The sequence below is a fragment of the Eschrichtius robustus genome, chromosome 11 (assembly GCF_028021215.1).
Source record: "Eschrichtius robustus isolate mEscRob2 chromosome 11, mEscRob2.pri, whole genome shotgun sequence".
In the NCBI taxonomy this organism is placed as follows: Eukaryota; Metazoa; Chordata; class Mammalia; order Artiodactyla; family Eschrichtiidae; genus Eschrichtius; species Eschrichtius robustus.
This window is the reverse complement of record NC_090834.1, coordinates 106,410,305-106,429,145: the sequence shown is the minus strand read 5'-3', so window position 1 is coordinate 106,429,145 and position 18,841 is coordinate 106,410,305. Positions and strand designations below refer to the sequence as shown.

At 62.2% G+C, this 18,841-nt stretch overlaps 1 protein-coding gene across 3 annotated transcripts; it reads right to left on the bottom strand.

The window, feature by feature from the left end:
* Positions 1-152: 152 nt before the first annotated feature.
* Positions 153-17,391, bottom strand: PLCB3 (phospholipase C beta 3). 3 transcript variants are annotated; one of them, XM_068554574.1, is made up of 32 exons: positions 17,193-17,378; positions 14,399-14,476; positions 14,063-14,131; positions 13,833-13,973; positions 13,514-13,593; positions 13,346-13,399; positions 13,180-13,255; positions 12,972-13,072; positions 12,279-12,445; positions 12,059-12,205; positions 10,916-11,156; positions 10,627-10,711; positions 10,365-10,551; positions 9,356-9,561; positions 8,359-8,455; positions 8,194-8,278; positions 7,753-7,877; positions 7,273-7,427; positions 7,032-7,193; positions 6,264-6,363; positions 6,070-6,174; positions 5,747-5,838; positions 4,354-4,507; positions 4,233-4,268; positions 3,923-4,115; positions 3,363-3,504; positions 3,196-3,272; positions 2,994-3,083; positions 2,844-2,901; positions 2,465-2,551; positions 2,157-2,376; positions 153-1,081 (listed from the first exon to the last, which is right to left on the bottom strand). In XM_068554574.1, exons 1-31 carry the CDS (start codon positions 17,289-17,291, stop codon positions 2,173-2,175), a joined length of 3,693 nt encoding a protein of 1,230 aa, XP_068410675.1. In that variant the 5' UTR covers positions 17,292-17,378; the 3' UTR covers positions 153-1,081; positions 2,157-2,172. The 3 variants fall into 3 exon arrangements, with proteins under 3 accessions (XP_068410675.1, XP_068410676.1, XP_068410677.1); XM_068554575.1 differs by lacking the exon at positions 153-1,081 and having other exon boundaries at positions 1,765-2,376; positions 17,193-17,391; XM_068554576.1 differs by lacking the exons at positions 153-1,081; positions 12,972-13,072; positions 13,346-13,399; ... (3 more) ...; positions 14,399-14,476; positions 17,193-17,378 and having other exon boundaries at positions 1,765-2,376.
* Positions 17,392-18,841: the final 1,450 nt, after the last annotated feature.

Genomic DNA, 18,841 nt, shown 5'->3' with positions numbered 1-18,841 from the left:
AGGGAACTGGCTGGACGCGTAGGGCGGGGGAGGGGGTGGAACGCTCGGCCCAGGGCTGTGAGTAGAGTGATCGCTAGGGAACCCGAGAAGCTTCACCAGGACCTGGGAGCAGAGCTCAGAGCTCAATTTCAGAAAGATTTATTGGCGCCCCCTACAGACCAGCCAGCACTTTGTACTAGGTACACAGAGATGAATTACGCCACAGCCCCTGCTATCCCAAGCTTCCTGGCAAGGGGAAAGCCAACCTCTCACAGTGGAGTTACTGTCAGCCAGTGCTATAACAGGGGCCTGGAAGCAGGGTGAGGGCGGCTCCCTCCGGCACGGTAAAGTCAGGGACGGCTTCAGGGAGGAGGTGAGCTAGAGCTGAGACTTGAGGAGATGGGGGAGGGGGCTGTCATTCCCAGTGGAGGAAAGAGTAAACCCTCGGAAGGATGGGGGAGCTGCAGAGGCCAGGCTTCTCAAGGGTCGGAATGTCATGCCCAGGAGCTTGGAGTTTAGCCTGGTCTTTGAGGACCTGTGGACTGACGTGTAGTGTTTATATGTGGAGTCAGGAAAATGGGAGTCAGCTGCTCAGGGGCCTGGACGGGGCAGTTTTGGGGCTAGGACCAGAACTGACCACAGAAGCAGGGAAGGCCCGGGCAATGATACTGACCCTAAGGGAGCAGGGCCCAAGGCAGAGGTCCCCAGCCCTGGGAAGGCCCCGCTCTGGAAATCCTGTTTCTCTGGCCTCCCCACCCCATCTGTTTGCCTGAGGTTGCAGCAAAAACAAAGAAAGAAAACACTCAATTGGCAGGAGATAAGCTCAGATAAGAGGCTGCCTTCCTCTGGAGGAGGGAGGCAGCCCGGGAAGCGCCAGGAAGCTGGGAGAGGCCTTGAAGAAGTGCCAGCCTGACCCTGCTGCAGAACCCAGCCGCACCCTCGCTGCAGGGTCTCTGCCACTCCACGCTGTCCCAGGGCAGGAGGGGGAGGCAATGGAGCAGGTCCTCCAGGCTGGCCGAAGACAGTCTGCCATAGAGGGTCCAGGCCCACCCTGCCTCCAGGTCAGGACGTCTTGACTTAGTTGTGGCCTCAGTTTCCTCATCTGCAAAACAGGCATAACGTCTCCCTCACAGGGATGAGGGGGATGCTGCGTCTCCTAGCCCCTGTGAGTGTCTGTGACTGTCAGCCTCCCTTCACCCAAGGGTCACTTCCAGGCTCATCCACTTCCCACCTATTACTGAGAGCAACCAGGTCCCCTGATGTTGGGCAGGTTCTGAGCTGCCCAGCTCCACCCCTAACAGGTCCATCCCCCAATACAGTCAACTGCCTGTGTGGCCCAGAGCAGCCTCAGCGGAAGATGCTGGGTGCTTGGGTCATATCAGGCAACAGGAAGAGGGTGCAGGGGAGGCTTCCTGAAGCAGAGGCCTGAGCCTCTGTGAAGGGAGGACAAAAAGAGCCCGGGAGGGAGAAAAGTAATGGGTGGGGGTGGGGTGGGGGGTAGGAGGAGAGGGGAGCAGGAGTGGTAGCCCAGGGCAGAGGGCATAGAGGCAGGAAAGCCTGGGGAAGGCCAGAGGGCCTCTGATGTCAGGTCACTGGGAAGATCTGCAGGCAGTTCCTGGGCAAGGAGGTCTGAAGGTTGAAACCCAGCAACCCTCTGTTGGGGGCCTGACCTCAATCCCACAATGCCCACAATCCCATTTTATAGATGAGAAAACTGAGGCTCCAGAAGTAGCAGAGCCAGATCTAGGGCCCGAGTCCTCTCCAGCACTGCCCCACCCCAAACCACGCTGCACACAGGGTCCCTGAAATCCACTTTTATTCATGTAAAAAAATCCCCAAAGGATAGAGAAAGAATGTGACCCCAACTTCCCAGAGCTCGAAGTCTCCACCCACTGTTCCCTGGGTAAGTGAGGGAGATGAGTCCCACTCTAGGGTGTGGGTGTCCTGGGGGCGAGGCCCTTCTGGCCCAGAGTGACCCACCCAGCACCTTCCCTAGGACTGAGGGCAGGAAGGAGGGACTGGGCCCCAGGAGGGTGAAGGAAGGGAGTTAGTGCGGGGTGCTCGCCCCAGTTTAAAAAAATAAAATTTCTAAACATAAAAAGTTTTTTTAAAAAAAAAGCATTTAGTGTCTTAGCCTCCTGCCCTCCTCCCAGTGCCCACCCTGGCCTGGTGGCCACCTCTTGCTCAGCCAGTTCAGAGCTTCGTAGTCTCCTCTTGGCTCTCCGAATCAGCGCCAGACAGGTGCCCACTGCTCCCAGGCGCGTGACCATTGCTGGCACAGGCCACCAGATGCCCGTCCCCCAGTCCCTCCGGCGTCTCGCCCAGCAGGCTCCAGCGGATCTCCTGGGGCAGCCTCTCCCGCTGCTCCTGACACTCCTGGGCCAGCTGGGCCAGCAGCTGCAGGAAGAGGAGTATCACAGGCAAAGCCAGGCCACCCGGCGCTCTGCCTACCTGCTGCCTGCCTGCCCCTCACCCAAGGCCTCACCTTGGGCTCCTCTTCTGTCAGCTGTTGGAGAATCTGCTGCTGCGTGGCCACAAGGCGTTCCTGCCGCTGCTTCTGGGCCTCCTCCAGCTGTGTGTGTGGGGGCGGGGGGGGCGCGGCAAGGGCTCAGCCAAGGGTCTCTAAGGAAGGGGCCCAGACCCCAGGGCTCTGCCTGGGCACAGAAGTCAGGCAGGCATAGGCTCCCGGAGTTGTGTGGCCAGGGTCCTGAGATGACTCTTATATAGCAAACCTTCCAGACCCAAAGGAAAAGGCTCTAGAAATCCCCCTAGGGCAACGTAGCACCAGGCTGGCCCCCAGGATACAGGTTTACGATGACTGAAGGAACAGGGGTGGGCTAGGGTGGCACCTGAGCTTCACTCACCCGACGGATGGAGTTGACCGACTCAGTGATGTGCCGACGGTTAATCTCTGTCAGTTCCCTGCACAGGAGCAAGGCAGGATGGGCTCAGTGCCCAGGCACCCGGCCCGGCCTGCCCAGCGCCCAAATGGCTCCCGGCCCTGATGCCCTTACGCCTCCTTCTTATGTTTCTCCCTGGTCTTTGCCTCTGAGATACTGTTGTGGCGCTTCCTGTCCAGGATCTTCTGCAGTTCCTTCTTCTCCCTGGAGGAGCCAGTGGGGGAAGAGAAAGGCTCAATGGCAGGACTGGGGTCTCTGCCCTCCTCCTGGCACCAGGGAGTATCCCGCGTCTGCCCATGAGATCCCCTGCCTTCACCTCTCGTTCATCTCCTTCAGTCTCTTGAACTGAGTGGTGTGAGCATCCGTGACAATCTCCCTGAGCTTCTGCTGAGCCTACAGACACAGGTGGCCAACAGGTGACACAGGCTGTGACAGGCCTGTCCAGGAGGCAGTCTCTCCCCCACTGCCACACGTCCCCCTCACCTGTCTCAGGTGCTCCAGCCTCCGCTCGGACTCTGTGTCCGCCTGGGCCTCCCTCAGCTCCAGCAGACACTGCACCTGTTTCTTTTGGAACTCTTGATACCTCTTCACCTCTTCCTCCTCCTCCCTCTCGTCCTCCCCGCCTCTGTGGGGAGAACCCCTCTGGGTGATGCTCAGGTCGTCACATGGACTTGGGCTGGGAGGGCAGGGGGACAGGGCATACTCCAGCAGGCAATGGGAGATGCCAGCCCAGAGGGGTGGGATCTGTTACGCCAATGAGGAGGCCCGTTAGCTCCACCCAAATGTTGGGAGCCTGTTTGGGCAACAGTCTCTGGAAACACGCTCTTACAGGGACTTCAAAAAAGGTATCGCTCCCTGGTGGAAAGAGGATGGGACCCAGACTCCTCTGTCTTCCTTGCACCAAACCCTCCTCCCTGGGGTCAAGGGCCAGTGCTTGGCCGTCCCTCCACGCCCACGTAGTGCAAAACCCCATGTGCACACACATCCTCATATTCATATCCATGCACGCAGCACACTTGCACACAGGCAGGCTGGACACTCACAGGACACCTGGCTGGTGCCGGCACCTGCTCTCGGCCTGGGCCTGGGCCAGGCTGTCGAGCAACCGGCGTGTGAGGGCAACCGCCTTCCGCTGATGCTTCTTGTGCAGCTCTCGAAAGTCTCGCTCTTGCCGGCTCTGGAGCTTCACCAGGGCCTTGTGGCCTCGGAGCTCATCCAGCGGAGCCGGGGCCACCTCTGTGGGCAGCAGAGCAAAGATGGGCCGGGCCAGGCTGGGCTGGGGCAGACCAACCCTGCAGGAGCACCCGCCCCCTCCGGGAGTAGACCCGCCCCCAGAACAGGCCTGCCCCCCACCTGAGAGGATGCTGGCAATGAGGTCATCGCGCTGACCTGGAGAGCAGAAGCAAGTCTGTCAGAAGCTGGAGGAGCCAGCAGCAGAGCTATGCCCCTGCGCCCACTCCAGGCCGCCCCTCACCTGGGCTGCTGAGGGAGGTGCTGGTGGGGCAGGTGACGGGGCCTGGGGGCCGGCGGGGGGAGGTGTCCAGTGGGCTGGGTGTGGGGTTTGGGGTCAGCTGGGACCCTGGCTGCTGAGACTGGGTCTCCTGGCTTGTCTCCGGGCCAGCCTGAGCCTGTGGGGGAGAAAGTAGAATGCTCTATGCTCTTTCCAGAAATGCTGTTCTCTCCAGACCCTTTTTTTTTTTTTTTTGGCCACGTCACGCGGCATGTGGGATCTTAGTTCCCCGACCAGGGATCGAACCCAGGCCCACAGCAGTGAACGTGCGGAGTCCTAACCACTGGACCACCAGGGAATTCCCTGTCTCCAGACCTTTCTGTCCTTCACAACCTCCCTCAGCCTGCCTGGCCCTGGACTCCTCCTCTGTAATGTGGGGCTGCTGGGACAACTCCATGAGAACAAGAGGTATAAAACAAGCATTTCTAACCTCTCTTTCCACGTGAGGCATGAAGAAGATAACGTGAGGTCGTGTCTCTAGGATGCCAGGCCTCATTGCATATGCTTAGGAACTTCCAGATTGCTCCGGAAAGCCTTGGCCCAGCCCCGTTTCCTCCCCTCTCCAAGTCCCCCTCCACCCTTGCCCACAGCTGCTCATCTTTCTCGTTGCTTAGCTCCTGATTAAATCAATGAAGGAAGTGACCGCAGAGTGGGCACCAGCCTCTCCCACTAACAGCTCTAGGCAGCCGTCTCTCTTCCCTGCCTGCCGCGGGGCCCCGTGAGACCGGGTCTAGATCTGCGGCGAGCCTCTGCTCCTGACCCCTCCCCGCAGAAGCCACTGCCCGGCTCCCAGGACCCGCGTTTTAAAAGCTTTCAGGGTTTCCAGCTGCCCTGGTGAAGCGGCCATGGCTGAGCCCTGAACCCTGGCTTCGAACCCGCTGGCAGCAGGAAGAGTTCTTCTAGCCCAGGACTATCCTGAAGGCCTTTCTCATGCAAAAGGGGTGGTTTCCACCTCCTTAAAATGTGGAGAGTAACCGGAGACGAGACGGCTGAGCCTATTGAACAAGAGAGCCCTGAAGCCCCACGCTGCCCAGTACCAGGGCAGAAAGGCCAGCGTTGGAGGCGGAGCCCAGGGTTGGAGGGACGGTGTGGGTAACTGCATGAAGTTAGCGTCTGCAGCAGGCAGGGAACAGCCCCACTTGGGGAGAAGAGCCAGACCACCAGCTGGAAGTGGCATGGGACGGTGCAGGTGGAGGAGAGCAGAGAAGGCTGCAGGGTGCTTCTCCACCAGGGCTGGGCCCAGAGGTCAGCCCTCACCACCCTACCCCACCCACACCCCGACCCCCAGGGGCCCCCAGGGTCCAGATGAGCCTGAGCCCTGCTGCCTCCTGCCTGCCCCTGACCTGCCCTGGCTCACCTCACTCTCCCCAATGAGGGCGGCCAGCTGCTTGGCCCTCTGGTCCATCAGGCTGACGTGCTTGATGGGATTGATCAGGGCCTCTGCGTAGTCTGGGTGTGAGCAGAGGGCAAGGGTCTCAGAGACAGAACCCCTGGAGCCAGCCTCCGGACCAGCCTTCCCCGGCTCTGGTCTCACGGAGGGACGGAGGGAGCACAGAACCCACCCTCAGCTCTGTTTACCACCCTCAGTTGGGGCCACCAGCCCCAGCCACTCCCAGGCCCTGGTGGTGTCCTTGTCCCCACCCTGCCTGGCCTGCCCCGCCCCAGCTCCCTCCAGCTCACCCTGGTGGTCATCGGGGATGTAGTCAGAGGCCTCAGTGTAGATGAGCAGGGCCGGCAGGCACAGCGGCTGGTTGGCCTCGTTCCGCAGGCAGATGTAGTGGTACCCTGGGAGGGCGGGAGGGCAAGGTGGCTGCGCCCCGATAGGTCCCCACACACCCTGCCCCCCACGCTGCCCAGAGCCCAAGTGGCCTCACCTGAGCGGATGGCAGAGACAGGCAGGATCCGGTGCCCCACGAACTTGCCACCCTCCTCAAAGGCCGCGATGCGCAGCGAAGCCAGCGTGGGCAGCACCACCTGAGGGCCCAGACTGGTCTGAGCTGCAGCTGACCACAGCCACCAAGGCCGACACCCAGAGTGGGCCCTTGGACAATCTGACCCAACCACTGACCATCAGTCACCATCGCCACTGAGCCAGTGGTGGACCCACACCTCTGTGACCTCGCCAAAGGGATGACCAGCTTCCACCAGAGCCCTGAGTCAAGAGAACAGGCAGATGGACCCCTCCAGGCATCGCTATGGTGGGACAGGTCTGGTCACTGCCAGCTTAGAAACTGGAGTGAGCCATGCGTCTGGGCCTGAGGCCACGCCCCACCCCAGCAGGCTGCAGAGGGCCCATCCATTTGGGGGGCAGGGAGAAGCTGAGGTGAGCTTGGAGCAAGTCCCTCCTGCCTGGGAGACGGGGTGGGCGGCACCCACTCCCCGCTGCGGGACCTCCTGCTGGCTCAGCTTCCTGTCCTCTCCTCTCACCCCAGAGGGAAGGGAGTGTGAGCCTGATGCGGGGACCTGCAGGACCCGGGGTGGGGCCTCAAGGTGACAGGCCCAGCCTTGAGGTGCCGGGGCGCGCCCACCTTCGCATCCCCAACCGCCACCGGTGCTCCCGGTTCCCGTCCCCCCACTAAGAGAGCCCGGCAGGTCTGGGCTGCAGCTCCCTGTGCCGAGGAGGGCGCAGGCGTGGGGCTCACCTTGGGGAAATCGAAGGGCTCCTCATCCCACACGGGGTTGAACGAGTTCCCCTGAGAGGTCCGAGTGCGGTACTTGCGCCGCGTGTCGACGGGGAGGCCGAACATATCCACCTCCACGTAGATGCCCACCTTCCTGTCGGACAGGAACTGCCCCGAGATCACCTGGGGGGCCAGGAGGGTGAGGAGGCTGCTGAGAGTCCCATCCCCAGGACACCCTGGCCTGAGCCCTCCCTGGCCCCACCTTGACCCGCACGGCATTGGCCACGATGCCGTCCACGATGACCTCGGTGAAGGGGTCAAAGGACTTGTCCGGCCGCCGCATGAACTCGGGCTTGAGTAGGTAGCCACTGCGCCCGTTGTACTCGAACACGCCCACGTTGAGCTGCATGGCCACGTCTGGGGGCAACAGGGGGAGGGCGAGGGTCAGCAGGTCAAATGGGGTCAGGGGTCAGGAAGAACAGTGCCGTGCAGAGGGGGGACCAGGAGTCGTTCAGGTCAGATCAAATGGCATCAGGGATCCAGACTCAGGAAAGAATGGACAAGGGGAAGGGTCTAGGATCAGCCAAGGTCAGGAGTTAGGGTCAGCCAAGGTCTCGGCTGGGTTTGGGGATCTGGGATTAGACAGTCAGAGGCCCCTTCAGTCAAGACTAACAGGGTCATGGGGCAGAAGTCAGTGAGGCTGGGGGCCAGAGGTCAAAGGTCAAGGCAGCCCAGTGCTCACCCAGGGTCTGGAAGTTGAGCGCGACGAGCTGGCAGCCCACGTTCCAGAAGAGCTGGGGCATGTAGTTGGACGAGTCCACGCGTGTGCCCTTGGGGTAGATGCGGCTGAGCTGCTGCTTGTTGTATCTGAGGTTGGCAGTCAGGGGCCACGCTGGGTACTGGCCCCGGCGGGTAGCGGCCCCGCCTTCTGCCTCGAGCCCGGTGCTCCAGGCCCATCCTCAGCTCCTGTGAACCCACCTCCCCGCCTTTGCTCAAGCTGCCCCTTCAGTCCCCCGCTTCTCGGCCTAGGCCCTACACAGTCTCCCAGGCCTGCTCAAAACCCAGAGCGGGGTGCTAGAGCACCAGGATCCTGCGCAGGTGTTACGGGTGGGGTCAGAACAATCTGAGCCAGCCTCCGAGGGATTAGCCCCACCCCGCCAGCCCTAGCAACACGGAAGGATACTCCACAAACTCCATGGGGCTCTTGGTCAGTTGCTCCATGGCCTTGGTCTCCACAAAGGATGACATCTCAAAGCACTTGTTCCTCTCTGGGGGGTGGGGAGTGGGAGGGGGTCAGGCCTGGCAGGGCCAGACCCCCTCCCACTCCTCCACCTCTCCCCCCACTCACTTCGAGCAGCCTCGAAGGACTTGAACTTGACGGGCTCGATGTAGTTGACAAGTGTCGACATTTCCTCAGTGGCATTGACCTCACTGCTGGCAGTGCCCTGTGGCCCCCAAATGCAGGGTCAGCGGTCCCATGGCCCCCAGCCATCAGTTGGAAGTTCCCTCACCTGCCCCCCCCACCACAAAGGAGGCACTGACCCTCCTCCCAGCCCTGCAATCACACTGCCCAGTTCTCTCAGCAAAGACCCCAGCCTGGCCACGGCCTGTCGGTCCGGGTCCCATCTGCCCCGCAGCCTTCTCTCTGGGCCTCTCCAATGTGCCCTGGGCCCCACCTTCCTGGTTTGCCTTCTACCTCCATGATCCTTAGAAGCTGGAACTCCTCACCCAACCCCAGGGGTTCAATTATTCACATGCAGCTGAGCCCCAAATTTCCATCCCCAGTCTCATTTCCAACCACCACCTGCCATCTCCTCTTGGGTGGCTCACAAGAGCCTCAAACTCAAGCCCTGCTACCTGAGCTCGACCATGGCTGCCCCCACCCTTCCCCACTCTGGGCCCCTCTCAAACCCAATCTCATGATTGACCTTCTCTGTCACCTTCTCTCCTCAAAACTCAGCGCTCCCTCGTCTTGCACTGCCCCCTCCCCCTGCACTCTCTGGCCCTGCCACAGGGCCTTTGCACAGTGTTTCCTCTTCCTCAGGTCTGCTCACCCAACGTCCCTGCTGAGGTCCGACTCCCCCTCCTCCCCCCAGTTCTGCACCCTAACTCACTCCTCCCGGACCACGTCCTGAACACAATTTCACACTCGCTTCCGTGCCTGTTTATCTAAGACCCCTCCCCCACTCCACACACTCCCCCCTCTGAACTCTGGGAGCGCAGGGATAACATCTGACCGTGAGCGGACCCAGCACCCGGTGCTGTGCCTGGCACAGTCAGGGCTCAGCAAACACTTGGGAAGTGAAGATGTGCCACCACCCCCTCTTCCTGCCTGTAGGCCTGACCTCGTCGGTGGTCGGCTTTTTGGGGTCCGTCTGTTCCTCCTCTTCCTCATCCTCTTCCTCATCCTCACGGTAGGCAGATCCAAGAGCATCAGGGCCCCGCTGCAAACTCTCCTCACCCAGAGACTTCTGAGGCTCCAGGCTGGGCTTCTCAAGGCCCGCCTCCTCCCCATTGCTCAGGCCTGGGCAGCTGTCAGAGCTGGGGGACCCTGCAGAGGACAAGGCCACAGGAGGTCGGGGGTCAGGGCACACACAGACACACAGGAGCCAGGAGGAGTTGTGCCCAGTGTGTAGAGGCGACTCACGGAGTCAAGGGGTACTCTCAGAGCAGTGTGGCTGGGGGACGAGGGGAGCTCAGGAGCTGGATGGGATCAAACCGAACGATGGTGTAGAGGAATCAAAGGTCAAAGATCAGGATGCAGAGTTATATCCAGCAGGGAGGTAGGTAGCGTGGCTCAGAAGGGTGAGAACTGGGGTACAACAGCCTTGACGGTGGGGGTAAAGGATGACAAGGTGGGGTTCCAAGTCAGGGGTCAGTGAGGGCCACAGCCAGTGAGGGCGCGTAGTGAGGTGAGCACTCAGGGGTCGGATGTAAGCGGGACCTCAGTTAAGTGAGAGGTCCAGGGTGAGCTGAAATTAGAACCAGCTGAGTGGGTAGACTCAGTAGGGGTCTCAGGAGAGAGGTGGTTTAGGTGAGAGGTGATTGAGGTCAGAGGTCAGAATTCAGAGTCATAACCTGGTTGAGGGGGAGGGCTCTGTGAGGTGCGAGGTGGAGGTTGAGATTGAGGGGTTAGGAGGCGGATGGAGCCAAATCCAACTGGGGTGAAGTTCAGTGAGGTGAGCACCTGGGGTCAGGGGTCAGAGGTCCCATACTCCGCTGAGCGGTGGCGAGCGGCTTGGTGAGGAGGGAGGTCAGGTTGGGAGCAGAGAGAGCATCCCCAGGGAGGGCTGAGCTCGGCGAAGTGGGAGGCTAGGGTCAGGACTGGGGTCGAAGGTCGGGCCAGGGCCGTACCGAGCTGGGGCGAGGAGGGCTCGGTGGCGGCGGAGCTCTCGCTCAGGGCCGAGTTGCTCTGCTCTAGCGGCCGCTTGCGCACGGAGCTGTCGGGAACGCCAGTGCTGGGCCGGTGCCGCTTCTTGTTCTTCACCAGGATGCGGCCCATCAGGTCCTGGGGGCTGGGCAGGGGGACGCCCGGGGCCAGCTGGTGGGCACGGACAGGTCAGGGTCTGCTGGGCGCCCTCACCCCCATGCCCCGCCCCGGCTCTGTGCCCCATACCGGGTACTTGTCCAGGGGGTCGATGAGCAGTGCGTCCCCAAAGATGGAGCGGCAGTACTCAGCCATCTTGGCCTGCTGCTTTGCCCTGTGGGGCCAAGGTCAGAGGTCAGAGGTTCTTGGGGTGAAGCTGAGGTCCCCAGGGTAGGTCAGAGGCCGGCAGGGTCAGTGAAAGATCCCAGGGTCAGAGGTCACAGGAGCAGTCCAACAGTGCCATGGTGAGGTGGTTGTCTCTGGGTCACCAGGGGTCCCCAGGCCAGGATCGGGGTCCCAGGGTCAGGGGCCCACTCACGAGTCCACGTGGTTCTCAAAGGAGAGGATGACGGGGTAGGGCGAGGTCTTGAAGGCGGTCTCCGCAATGGCCTCCAGCACGTCTCGCAGCGGCACCTCCGTGGTCATGGTGAAGCCGTGGGTGATGAAGGGCTCCTCCTCAGGCGGCCGCCCTTTCCACACGTCCAGCTCCACGCAGCGGCAGCCCCACAGCAGTGCCTGCCGGTACATCTCCACCGACGAGGTTCCCGCCAGCTGCCCCGCTGGGGGCGAGGCTCCGTCACCACGGCCACCCCACCAGCCTCGCCCTCTTCCCCAGGCCTGCGCTGAACCGGGCCATGCTGGGGACGCAGAGCCCCGGGGGTGGCCTGGCCCTGGCACGCTCTGTCTGGCCAGCTTCTGACCACTCCTTAATTCGCTGTGGAACCAGCACCATCTCTCCCCGAAGTCCCAAAGCCGGGTAGAGTCGGCATCCACCAGCACCGGCTGACAGGCTGGCTCCTCCTCCAGGTCTCACCCTCTCTCCGATAAACACCCACCACCCCCATCCCACCAGCCTGAACCGGGGAGTCAGCCCCAACACCCCCATGGCCCCTCACTTCCCCTTCCTCCCTCCACCGCTGCTGCCCTGGAACAGCCTCCATCACCTCCTCCTGGGGACAGCAGGCCCCTCCCCGCCTCCCATCCAATCTCTGCGAAGCACCTGGCATCATCCTTCTAAAAACATACCAGGTCACGTCACCTCTCCCTGCTAAACACCTTGCAAGAAGCCTTCCCACTCACTTAGGATCAGCCCAAATTCTTCCCATTCCTTCTGTGCCCCCGGGGTCCCTCTCATCTCTACCTGCCCCAGTCCCCGCCCCACCCTGCTCCACCCTGCCCCACCCCACCTCTCAGCCTCCTTTCTGCTTAAGAGCACCAAAGGGTCTCCTGCTCCCAGGCCTACGCACAGGCTGTTCCTTCCCGGGGCAGATGCAGGCCTCAGCCCTTCACCCAGGGAAGCCTCCTGGACCACCCCGAGAAACCCAAGCACAGAAGCCCACTCCCCAGGGCAGGCAGTCTGTTCCCGGCGTGTATCCCTAGCAGGGGCCACCCCAAAAGGAGGGAAGCAGTCTAAGGGCCAGAGGGCAGAGGGCAGAGGTCACGCTAGGATGGGCTTGCTCACCCGTGAGATAGGTGTTGTGTGAGGAGTTGATGAAGTAGGCACTGAGCGGCTGGGTCATGTCTGTGCTCAGATCCAGGGCCTCTAGGGGCAGGATGCCGTTCTCCTCACCTCCCAGGTAGCGGCTGAAGCCCTCCATGGACATCTGGTCTGGGGGCGGGGTGGGGTCAGCAGGGGCAGCTGGGGCCCTCCCACCTTGCCCCCAGCTCCCACGCCGGATCACCTCTCTCCAGGAATTGCTGGTTGGGCTCATACTTCTCGATAAGCAGCCGGGCCTGGGAGGGCCGCAGAGGCGGGTACAGCACTTCATTGAGCCTCGGGTCCCGTTGCTTCTGGTTGATGAAGTCCATGAGCTGCTCCAGCGTCAGGTATGGTTTGCCCTTGGCGCCTCTGGAGAGGGCGGGAAGTGGAGTCAGGCTGGAGCCTCACCAGCCCCTGCTCCAAACCCTCACCCTGTGAGGAGTCAGAAGGCCGTGCCTGGCTCTAGAACCCTCTGACTGGGACTTGGGCAAGTTGCTGGCCCCTCTGGGCCTCAGTTTCCCCATCCGCTCTCCTAACCATTTGGTGCTGCCATTGGTATCAGCAAGGGCTTTGGAAGCCACCAAGTGCTTGGCCCACCACACCATGCTTCCAGGTCCTGGACCCGATCTCAGCTCCAGCCCTCACCGACAACACATCTGAGCCACTGGGTCCTCAGCCCCAGTGTGTGCAGATGACAGCAACCCCGGCCAAGGGGCTGAACAAGCATAGAACTGTCCACGACAGAGCCCCAGGCAAGGCAGCTCTGAGCACAGGCACAGCTCCAGCACACAGAGACCCCGACAGCTCCACTTCCCCTCCCTTGAACTGGAAGGAATGCCAGCAGAGGCCAGACACGGTGTATGGGGGGCTGGGAGGCAGGCCCAGCCCTGCTCACATCTCCAGCAGGATCTTGTCAATGTCCGGCCGCAGACAAAGCTTGTTCAAGAACCGCTCAAAGATTTCCAAGGAAAACTCGTCAGGCCGGATGGACTCGCTCTAGGGGCCAGGAGTGGAGGGTGAGAACCCAGGGACAGCCAGCCCTCAAAGAGCAGGCGCCCACCGTGACACCCCCCAACCCTGGACCCTGGCCCCAGCCCCCTCACCCGGTTGAAATTGAGGCCACAGGATTCCAGCGCAGTTTCTACCCGCTTCTTGTCTGCTGAGAACATCTTCAGGATGCTGAGCAGATGGGAGGGGTTAGGGTCAGTGGGGGCAAAGGTCACCAAGGTCAGAAAAGCAGAGAAGGTGCTGAGGGAAAGGGGTGCTCACTTCTTGACAGGGATCCGTCCATCCTGGTTCACCTGAAGTTTCAGCTTCGTGTACCTGGGGACACAGGTGGAAGGGTCATGCCCTGGGAACAGCTACCTGAACCCCCCGTCCCCCGTCCCCGATGCACCCCCCCCAACCCGGCCGCCCCGGGGCAGGCCCAGGGCTCACGCTTTGCGCAAGAAGGTGTTCCGGGAGGCGTTCTGAGCCAGGATGTTCATAGCCAGCTTGAACAGCTCCTCGGACCAGACCTGAGGGGTCAGGATCCGGGGGGAGGGGGTGAGGGGGGCACAGAGGGGCTGGCCCAGCCACAGCCCATGCCCAGAACTAGGTCTGGCACGCACTAAGTGCTTACATACCACTTTGTCAGAGGATGATTAAAAACAGGGGCAGAGATCAGCCTAGTACACAACAGGTGCCTACTAAGTGATGGCTGACTCAGCAAGTGAGGCTGTAGCTCCCCCAGGCTGAGCCATCAATCCTAGCCCACCTTGGCTGTGTCATCCTGCACGGCCATGAAGTTCAAGAATGATGTATTCACCGGGTCTGGCCCGGCCACCACTGTTATCAACTTCTCCTCCAACCGGGCATCAGGGCCCCCAAAGCCCAACACCTCCCGAATCTTGGGGTCCTGAGAAGGTGAAAGCCAAGGGTGAAGAGGGTTGTCCCCATCCCCCACAGCCTCACTCCCATCCTGAGTCCTGAGCCCCCATCACTCACCTTGGGTAGGCGGGCATAACGGCCTGTCCTCGTGTCCCTGATGGAACTGATATCCAGCGTGTCCACCTCCTGGGGAAACCAGATGCCAGGGGAGGTCTGAGAGGCTACAGGGTGACAGCTGGGAGCCCCCAAGCTCCCCACCCAGGCCAGTGAGTGTCCACCCCCTGCTGGAGCCCCAGCCTCAGCCCCCGCCCTTAGCACTTCCTGTCCAGGGAACCGTGGGAGAGGTCAGGCAGCAGCGGGGCCCCACCCCCATGGGCGGGGGCTGGGGGTGGTTTTGGGGGTCTGGGGTGGGAGCCCTAGACCTGAGCAAGCTGCACCAGCACCCGCCCTCACCATGTTGGGTCCTGTCCAGTACAGGAAGAAGCCACTGGGGTCCACGCGCAGAGTTACCAGGTTCTGACTGGAGGCCTCCTGGGGACGAGATGGACGGCAGGGGTCAGGGGGTGAGGGCCGCCACCCAGGTTTGGTCCCTGGACCCCCTGGGGCCATACCTTTTTTTCCCCCCCGCCCCAGTCTTTCTCTCAGTGAGCGAAGACGAAGCCTCAGCCAGCCCATAGGTCCTCTGTGGCTCCCTCGAGTCCTCCGGACAAAGCTGAGGTCCTAGTCCCCTCCCAGCCCCACTGCTCTCTTGCCCTAAGACTCTGTCACATGGACCACTAACTACCCTTTCCCCACCTCCAGTCTTTGCATCATTGCTCCTTTGCAAGGATATTCTCCCTTCCTTCTCTATCCCCGAAATCTGACCTGCCTCCTTGGGGAGGCCTCCCCAGACCCCAAGCCTGGGCTCAGTTTCCTCATAAGGTCTGAGAGCTCCCTGGTGGCTGAAGCCCTCCCAGCCCCCTTGGGAATATTTATGGAATGAAAGAAGAGGGTTTGGAAGCCTGACCCCCATGGTCCTTCTGTGTCCCTCGGGTCCCCATGAAGACCAGCCGCCCCTTACGTCTGCTTCAAAGTCCATCACCCCCCCCAATCCTGCGCCCCACTGGAGCCTCACAGCTTCGAGGCTCGCCCCATCCTACAGAGCACAGACTAAGTCCCCTCGGAAGGGGACTCACCCTGCCCTCAGGACTAACAGTGAATTCTGTTCTCGCTCCAACAGCCCTGGCTGGCAGGAGGGTAGAAAGGGGTGCACTGGCCCCATTTTCTGAGGAGGGCCACCCTGTGTGACTCAGGACCAGCAGCAGTGGGGGAGGGGGTGGTGTCATCAGAGGCTTAGACTCGGCCAGGGCCCAAGTGACCACGTGGCCCCAGGTAGAACTCTCCTGCCCCAGGCCAAGAGAAGACGCTGCCTCACCTTGGTGCCACCCCAAGCTGCTGCTCACTGGTGGACGATCCTATGGTCGTAACAACAGCTCACCCTGACGCCGCCCCTACGGCTTGCCAGGTACGGGTCTAAGCGCTCAATATCTAGGTGCTCACTTAGTCCTCCTAACAACCTACGAGGTTTGCACTCTTGTTCTTCCCATCTTACAGGTGAGGAGACTGAGGCACAGAGAGACTACCTAGTTTGCCTAACGTCAAGAAGAGGAGCCAAGATTTGCATGCAGGCAGTATGGCTCCAGAGTCCAGAGGTTTGGGAAGCAGGGAACCAGGACCCCTGCCAGACTCCCAGCTCCTGACCTCAGCCACAACCCCACTGTGGGGCCTGGGATTAGCCTCCATTCTCCAGACTCAGTTTTCACCTTCTGGAGAACGGGGACTGCACTAGCCCCGCCCATCTCAGCCTTTACTTACAAAGGACAGGAGGTTGATCTGGGGGCCGAGGGGATAGGAGGCTTGGGGACTGTTGGGATGCTTGGGCCTCCCCACCTCACTGTGCTGACACCCATCCTCAGCCCCTCTCTGGGATTACCAACCCTGCCCTGGGCTCAGGGCCCCCCAGGAGTGTGATGAGGGCGGAGTTCTGTGGGTACTGCCTCCAGGGCCTCCCTCTCCCCCTCCTCAGGGGTCTGGTCTTCAAAGGCAGCCCAGGCCCCAGGTTCTCAGGCCCCAAGTCCCTGTCAGCAACCCCCACCCCACCCCCAGGGCCCTCTCCCTGTTCCCACTTCCTTATTTGGGTTTATCACACTGGAAGGAAAAGGAGAAACTTTTCCCTTCAAGCCGGCCTGGGGGGAGGGGTCTCCCCTAGCCCCAGGGGCGCCGGGGCACCCCTCTATGGCACACCTGTTACCTCAGGCCACGCCCCCAGCCCCTCCCCCCAGCTCCCACGCCTACACGCCCCACCCAGCCGGAAAGGAGCCGAGTCTTCCAGGCCTCCGGCCTGGCTGGGAAGGAGCAGCAAGGCAGCTCCGGCAGGCGGGGGGGGGAAAGCCCCGGGGAAGGAGGGGCCCAGGGGGCAGAGGAGGGGGCGGTGTGAAAACGAGGGTGAGGTGCAGGACAGCTCGCAGAGCCGCAGGTGGGAGCGGGGCCTCTGGGAAGCTCCAGGGGCAGGTCAGGTAAAGGGGGGGGGGAGGGGGAGTCAGGATCTATTGGGGTTCAAAGTCCCGATGCTAAGAAGTGGAGAGCAAAGTTCCCCCGGGGTGGAGGAACTTGGGGGGGGGCACAGTCTCCACTAGGGGGGTGACTTGGTGCTCCCACCTGAGCAGCGAGCTGGGCTGGGATCCAGAAGCAGGGCAAAGGGGTGCCAGCCAGAATAGGGTGAAAAAGTGATGAGTGGAGAACAATGTTCAGACTAGGGCACTGGGAAGAGTAGGGTCCCAGAGGCACCCACTCAGAATGGGGGTACACTGAACCAGACTGGGGGCTATGGTTCTTGAGCCAGACTGTCCAGTGCCGGGCAGGGGTCTGGGGACCAGGCCAGGGTTGGGGGAACCAGAATTAGACCGGCCGGGAGAGGTGAGAAGAGCCAGAGAAAAGTGGGGGGCTGGAATTTACTGGGGTTCGAAATCTCTGGGCCAAGGAATGAACGCCAAATTTTCCGCAGATGAGGGACTGGAGTGGGGGGTGGGGGACAGAGTCTTCATTACGAGGACGACTGGGGACTCAAGTTTCCGGAGCGCAGCCAGGCTGGGATGGGGGGTGGGGGGGCGGTGGCCAGGCCAGTCTGGGCTGGGGGTCCCCGGCGTCTGGCGGAGCTGGGGTGAGGGAGTCCCCGGATCTGGGCGGAGCAGGGGGCCCCTGCACTTACCTCGTCCCATTTGATGAACTTACTCCCGCGCCGCAGGGTCTCCACGACGGTGGGCGGCTCCAGCTGCAGCGCGTGGACGCCGGGCCTGGCGCCCGCCATAGCTGGGCCGGGGGCGGGTCGGGGACCCACGGAGCCCCGACGGGGACCCGACGGCGCCGCTGCTCCCTCCGCGCGCTCCCGCGCGGCCCGCTCCGGCCCGGCGGCGTCACCGCCCGCCCGCCAGTCTGTCCGGGACAGACCAGAGAATCGGCGGGGCCCGGCCGGGGCGGGGCGGGGGCGGGGCCGCAGCGGCACCGCCCCCTCCCCCGGCGTCGGGCCCGCCCGCCCCGCGTCGGCTCCCCCTGGCGGCCGGGGTGGCGACTGCAGCCAGAGGAGGGATGGGGCAGAGGCACGCCCGGACTGGGGCACTTCGCTGGGGGTGGCTCAGCTGAACCCGCCCCGGGTTGGAGGAAGGCGCTTCGGGGCGGGGAGGCTGTTGGGGTGCAGCTGGAGGGACTGCGTGCAGAGGGCGCTGCCGAAGACCGGCCGGGGTCGGCCCGCTAAGGTTTCTGAGGGGCAGGGGCGGGGGGTACTACCGGAGAGCAGGACTTGGGCCTGGGGGCGCAGAGACCTGCCACCCACCCCACTCCTGCAGCACTTAGCTGAGCGCTGGAAAAGACACTCCCACCCCCTTCTCTGCCCTCACTTCCCCTCACCCCCTTCTGCAGCAGCTCGGTACCCGCCCCCGAGAGCAATTAGCAAGCTAATGGGCCTTCCGCCGGCGGGCGCCCCTCCCCCGTCCCTAGCCCGGGGAGGCCCGGCGCCTGTCGCCTCCTTTGAGGACCCAAGCACCCTGGCTTTCCAGAGCGAGCCCTGGAACAGCGCCCTTCTTGTTCCGCAGACACCCCCCACAGCTCAACCTGGAGCCTGTCCCTGCGGGGCTCTCGACTGCAAACTGAGAAGGGGACAACTGGTCGTTTGCCCAGAGGGGTCAGAAGCCTCCTGGGTGTCCACGAACAAGGAGGGTCGAGGCGGGGCTCTGCCACTCCTGGCCCACAGCAGGTGCCCTGAAATCTGCTGCATGCCAGGGACGGGAGCGGGGAAGGCGCATGGGCACTGAGATGGGTGGGGGCTGCAGCCCCTCCCGCAGGGCTTGGCTGGGGGGGCTCCTGCCTGGGGGCCCCTGTGGGAGCCCCCCCAATACAGAGACAGTAGCAGCAGCAGGTTTAAAGTAGAACTCATCCAGAGGGGCCAGCCAAGTCACCTAGAAACCCAGAAAGAGATGGAGCTGCTTCTGGGGGAGGAGGGGTCAGTCAAGGAGCAGCCAGCCCTACAGGCCTCTTTGCCCCAGGCTCTCAGACCCCCAAGGGGAGCCCTGCCTAGCACTGGCCATCCTCAAAATCCCCACCATGTTGGGTACCAACTCTAACCTAACAGATCTCCTAGCCTTTGGCTGAGGCCCTGTGGGGTGTGATTATTATCTCTACTTGAGGCGCAGAGGAGGGGAAAGGACTTGCCCAAGGTCACACAGCTTCATAGGAAGATTGCAGCCCTCTGTCTTGAAGGCCAGTTTATGTCCTGCCTTTACTCCTTGCCCTTGAAGAGACAAAGAAAGGGGGACAGGACTTGTGATCCTTGTCCTCTCTCACCAGAGCAACAGAGCCATAGCC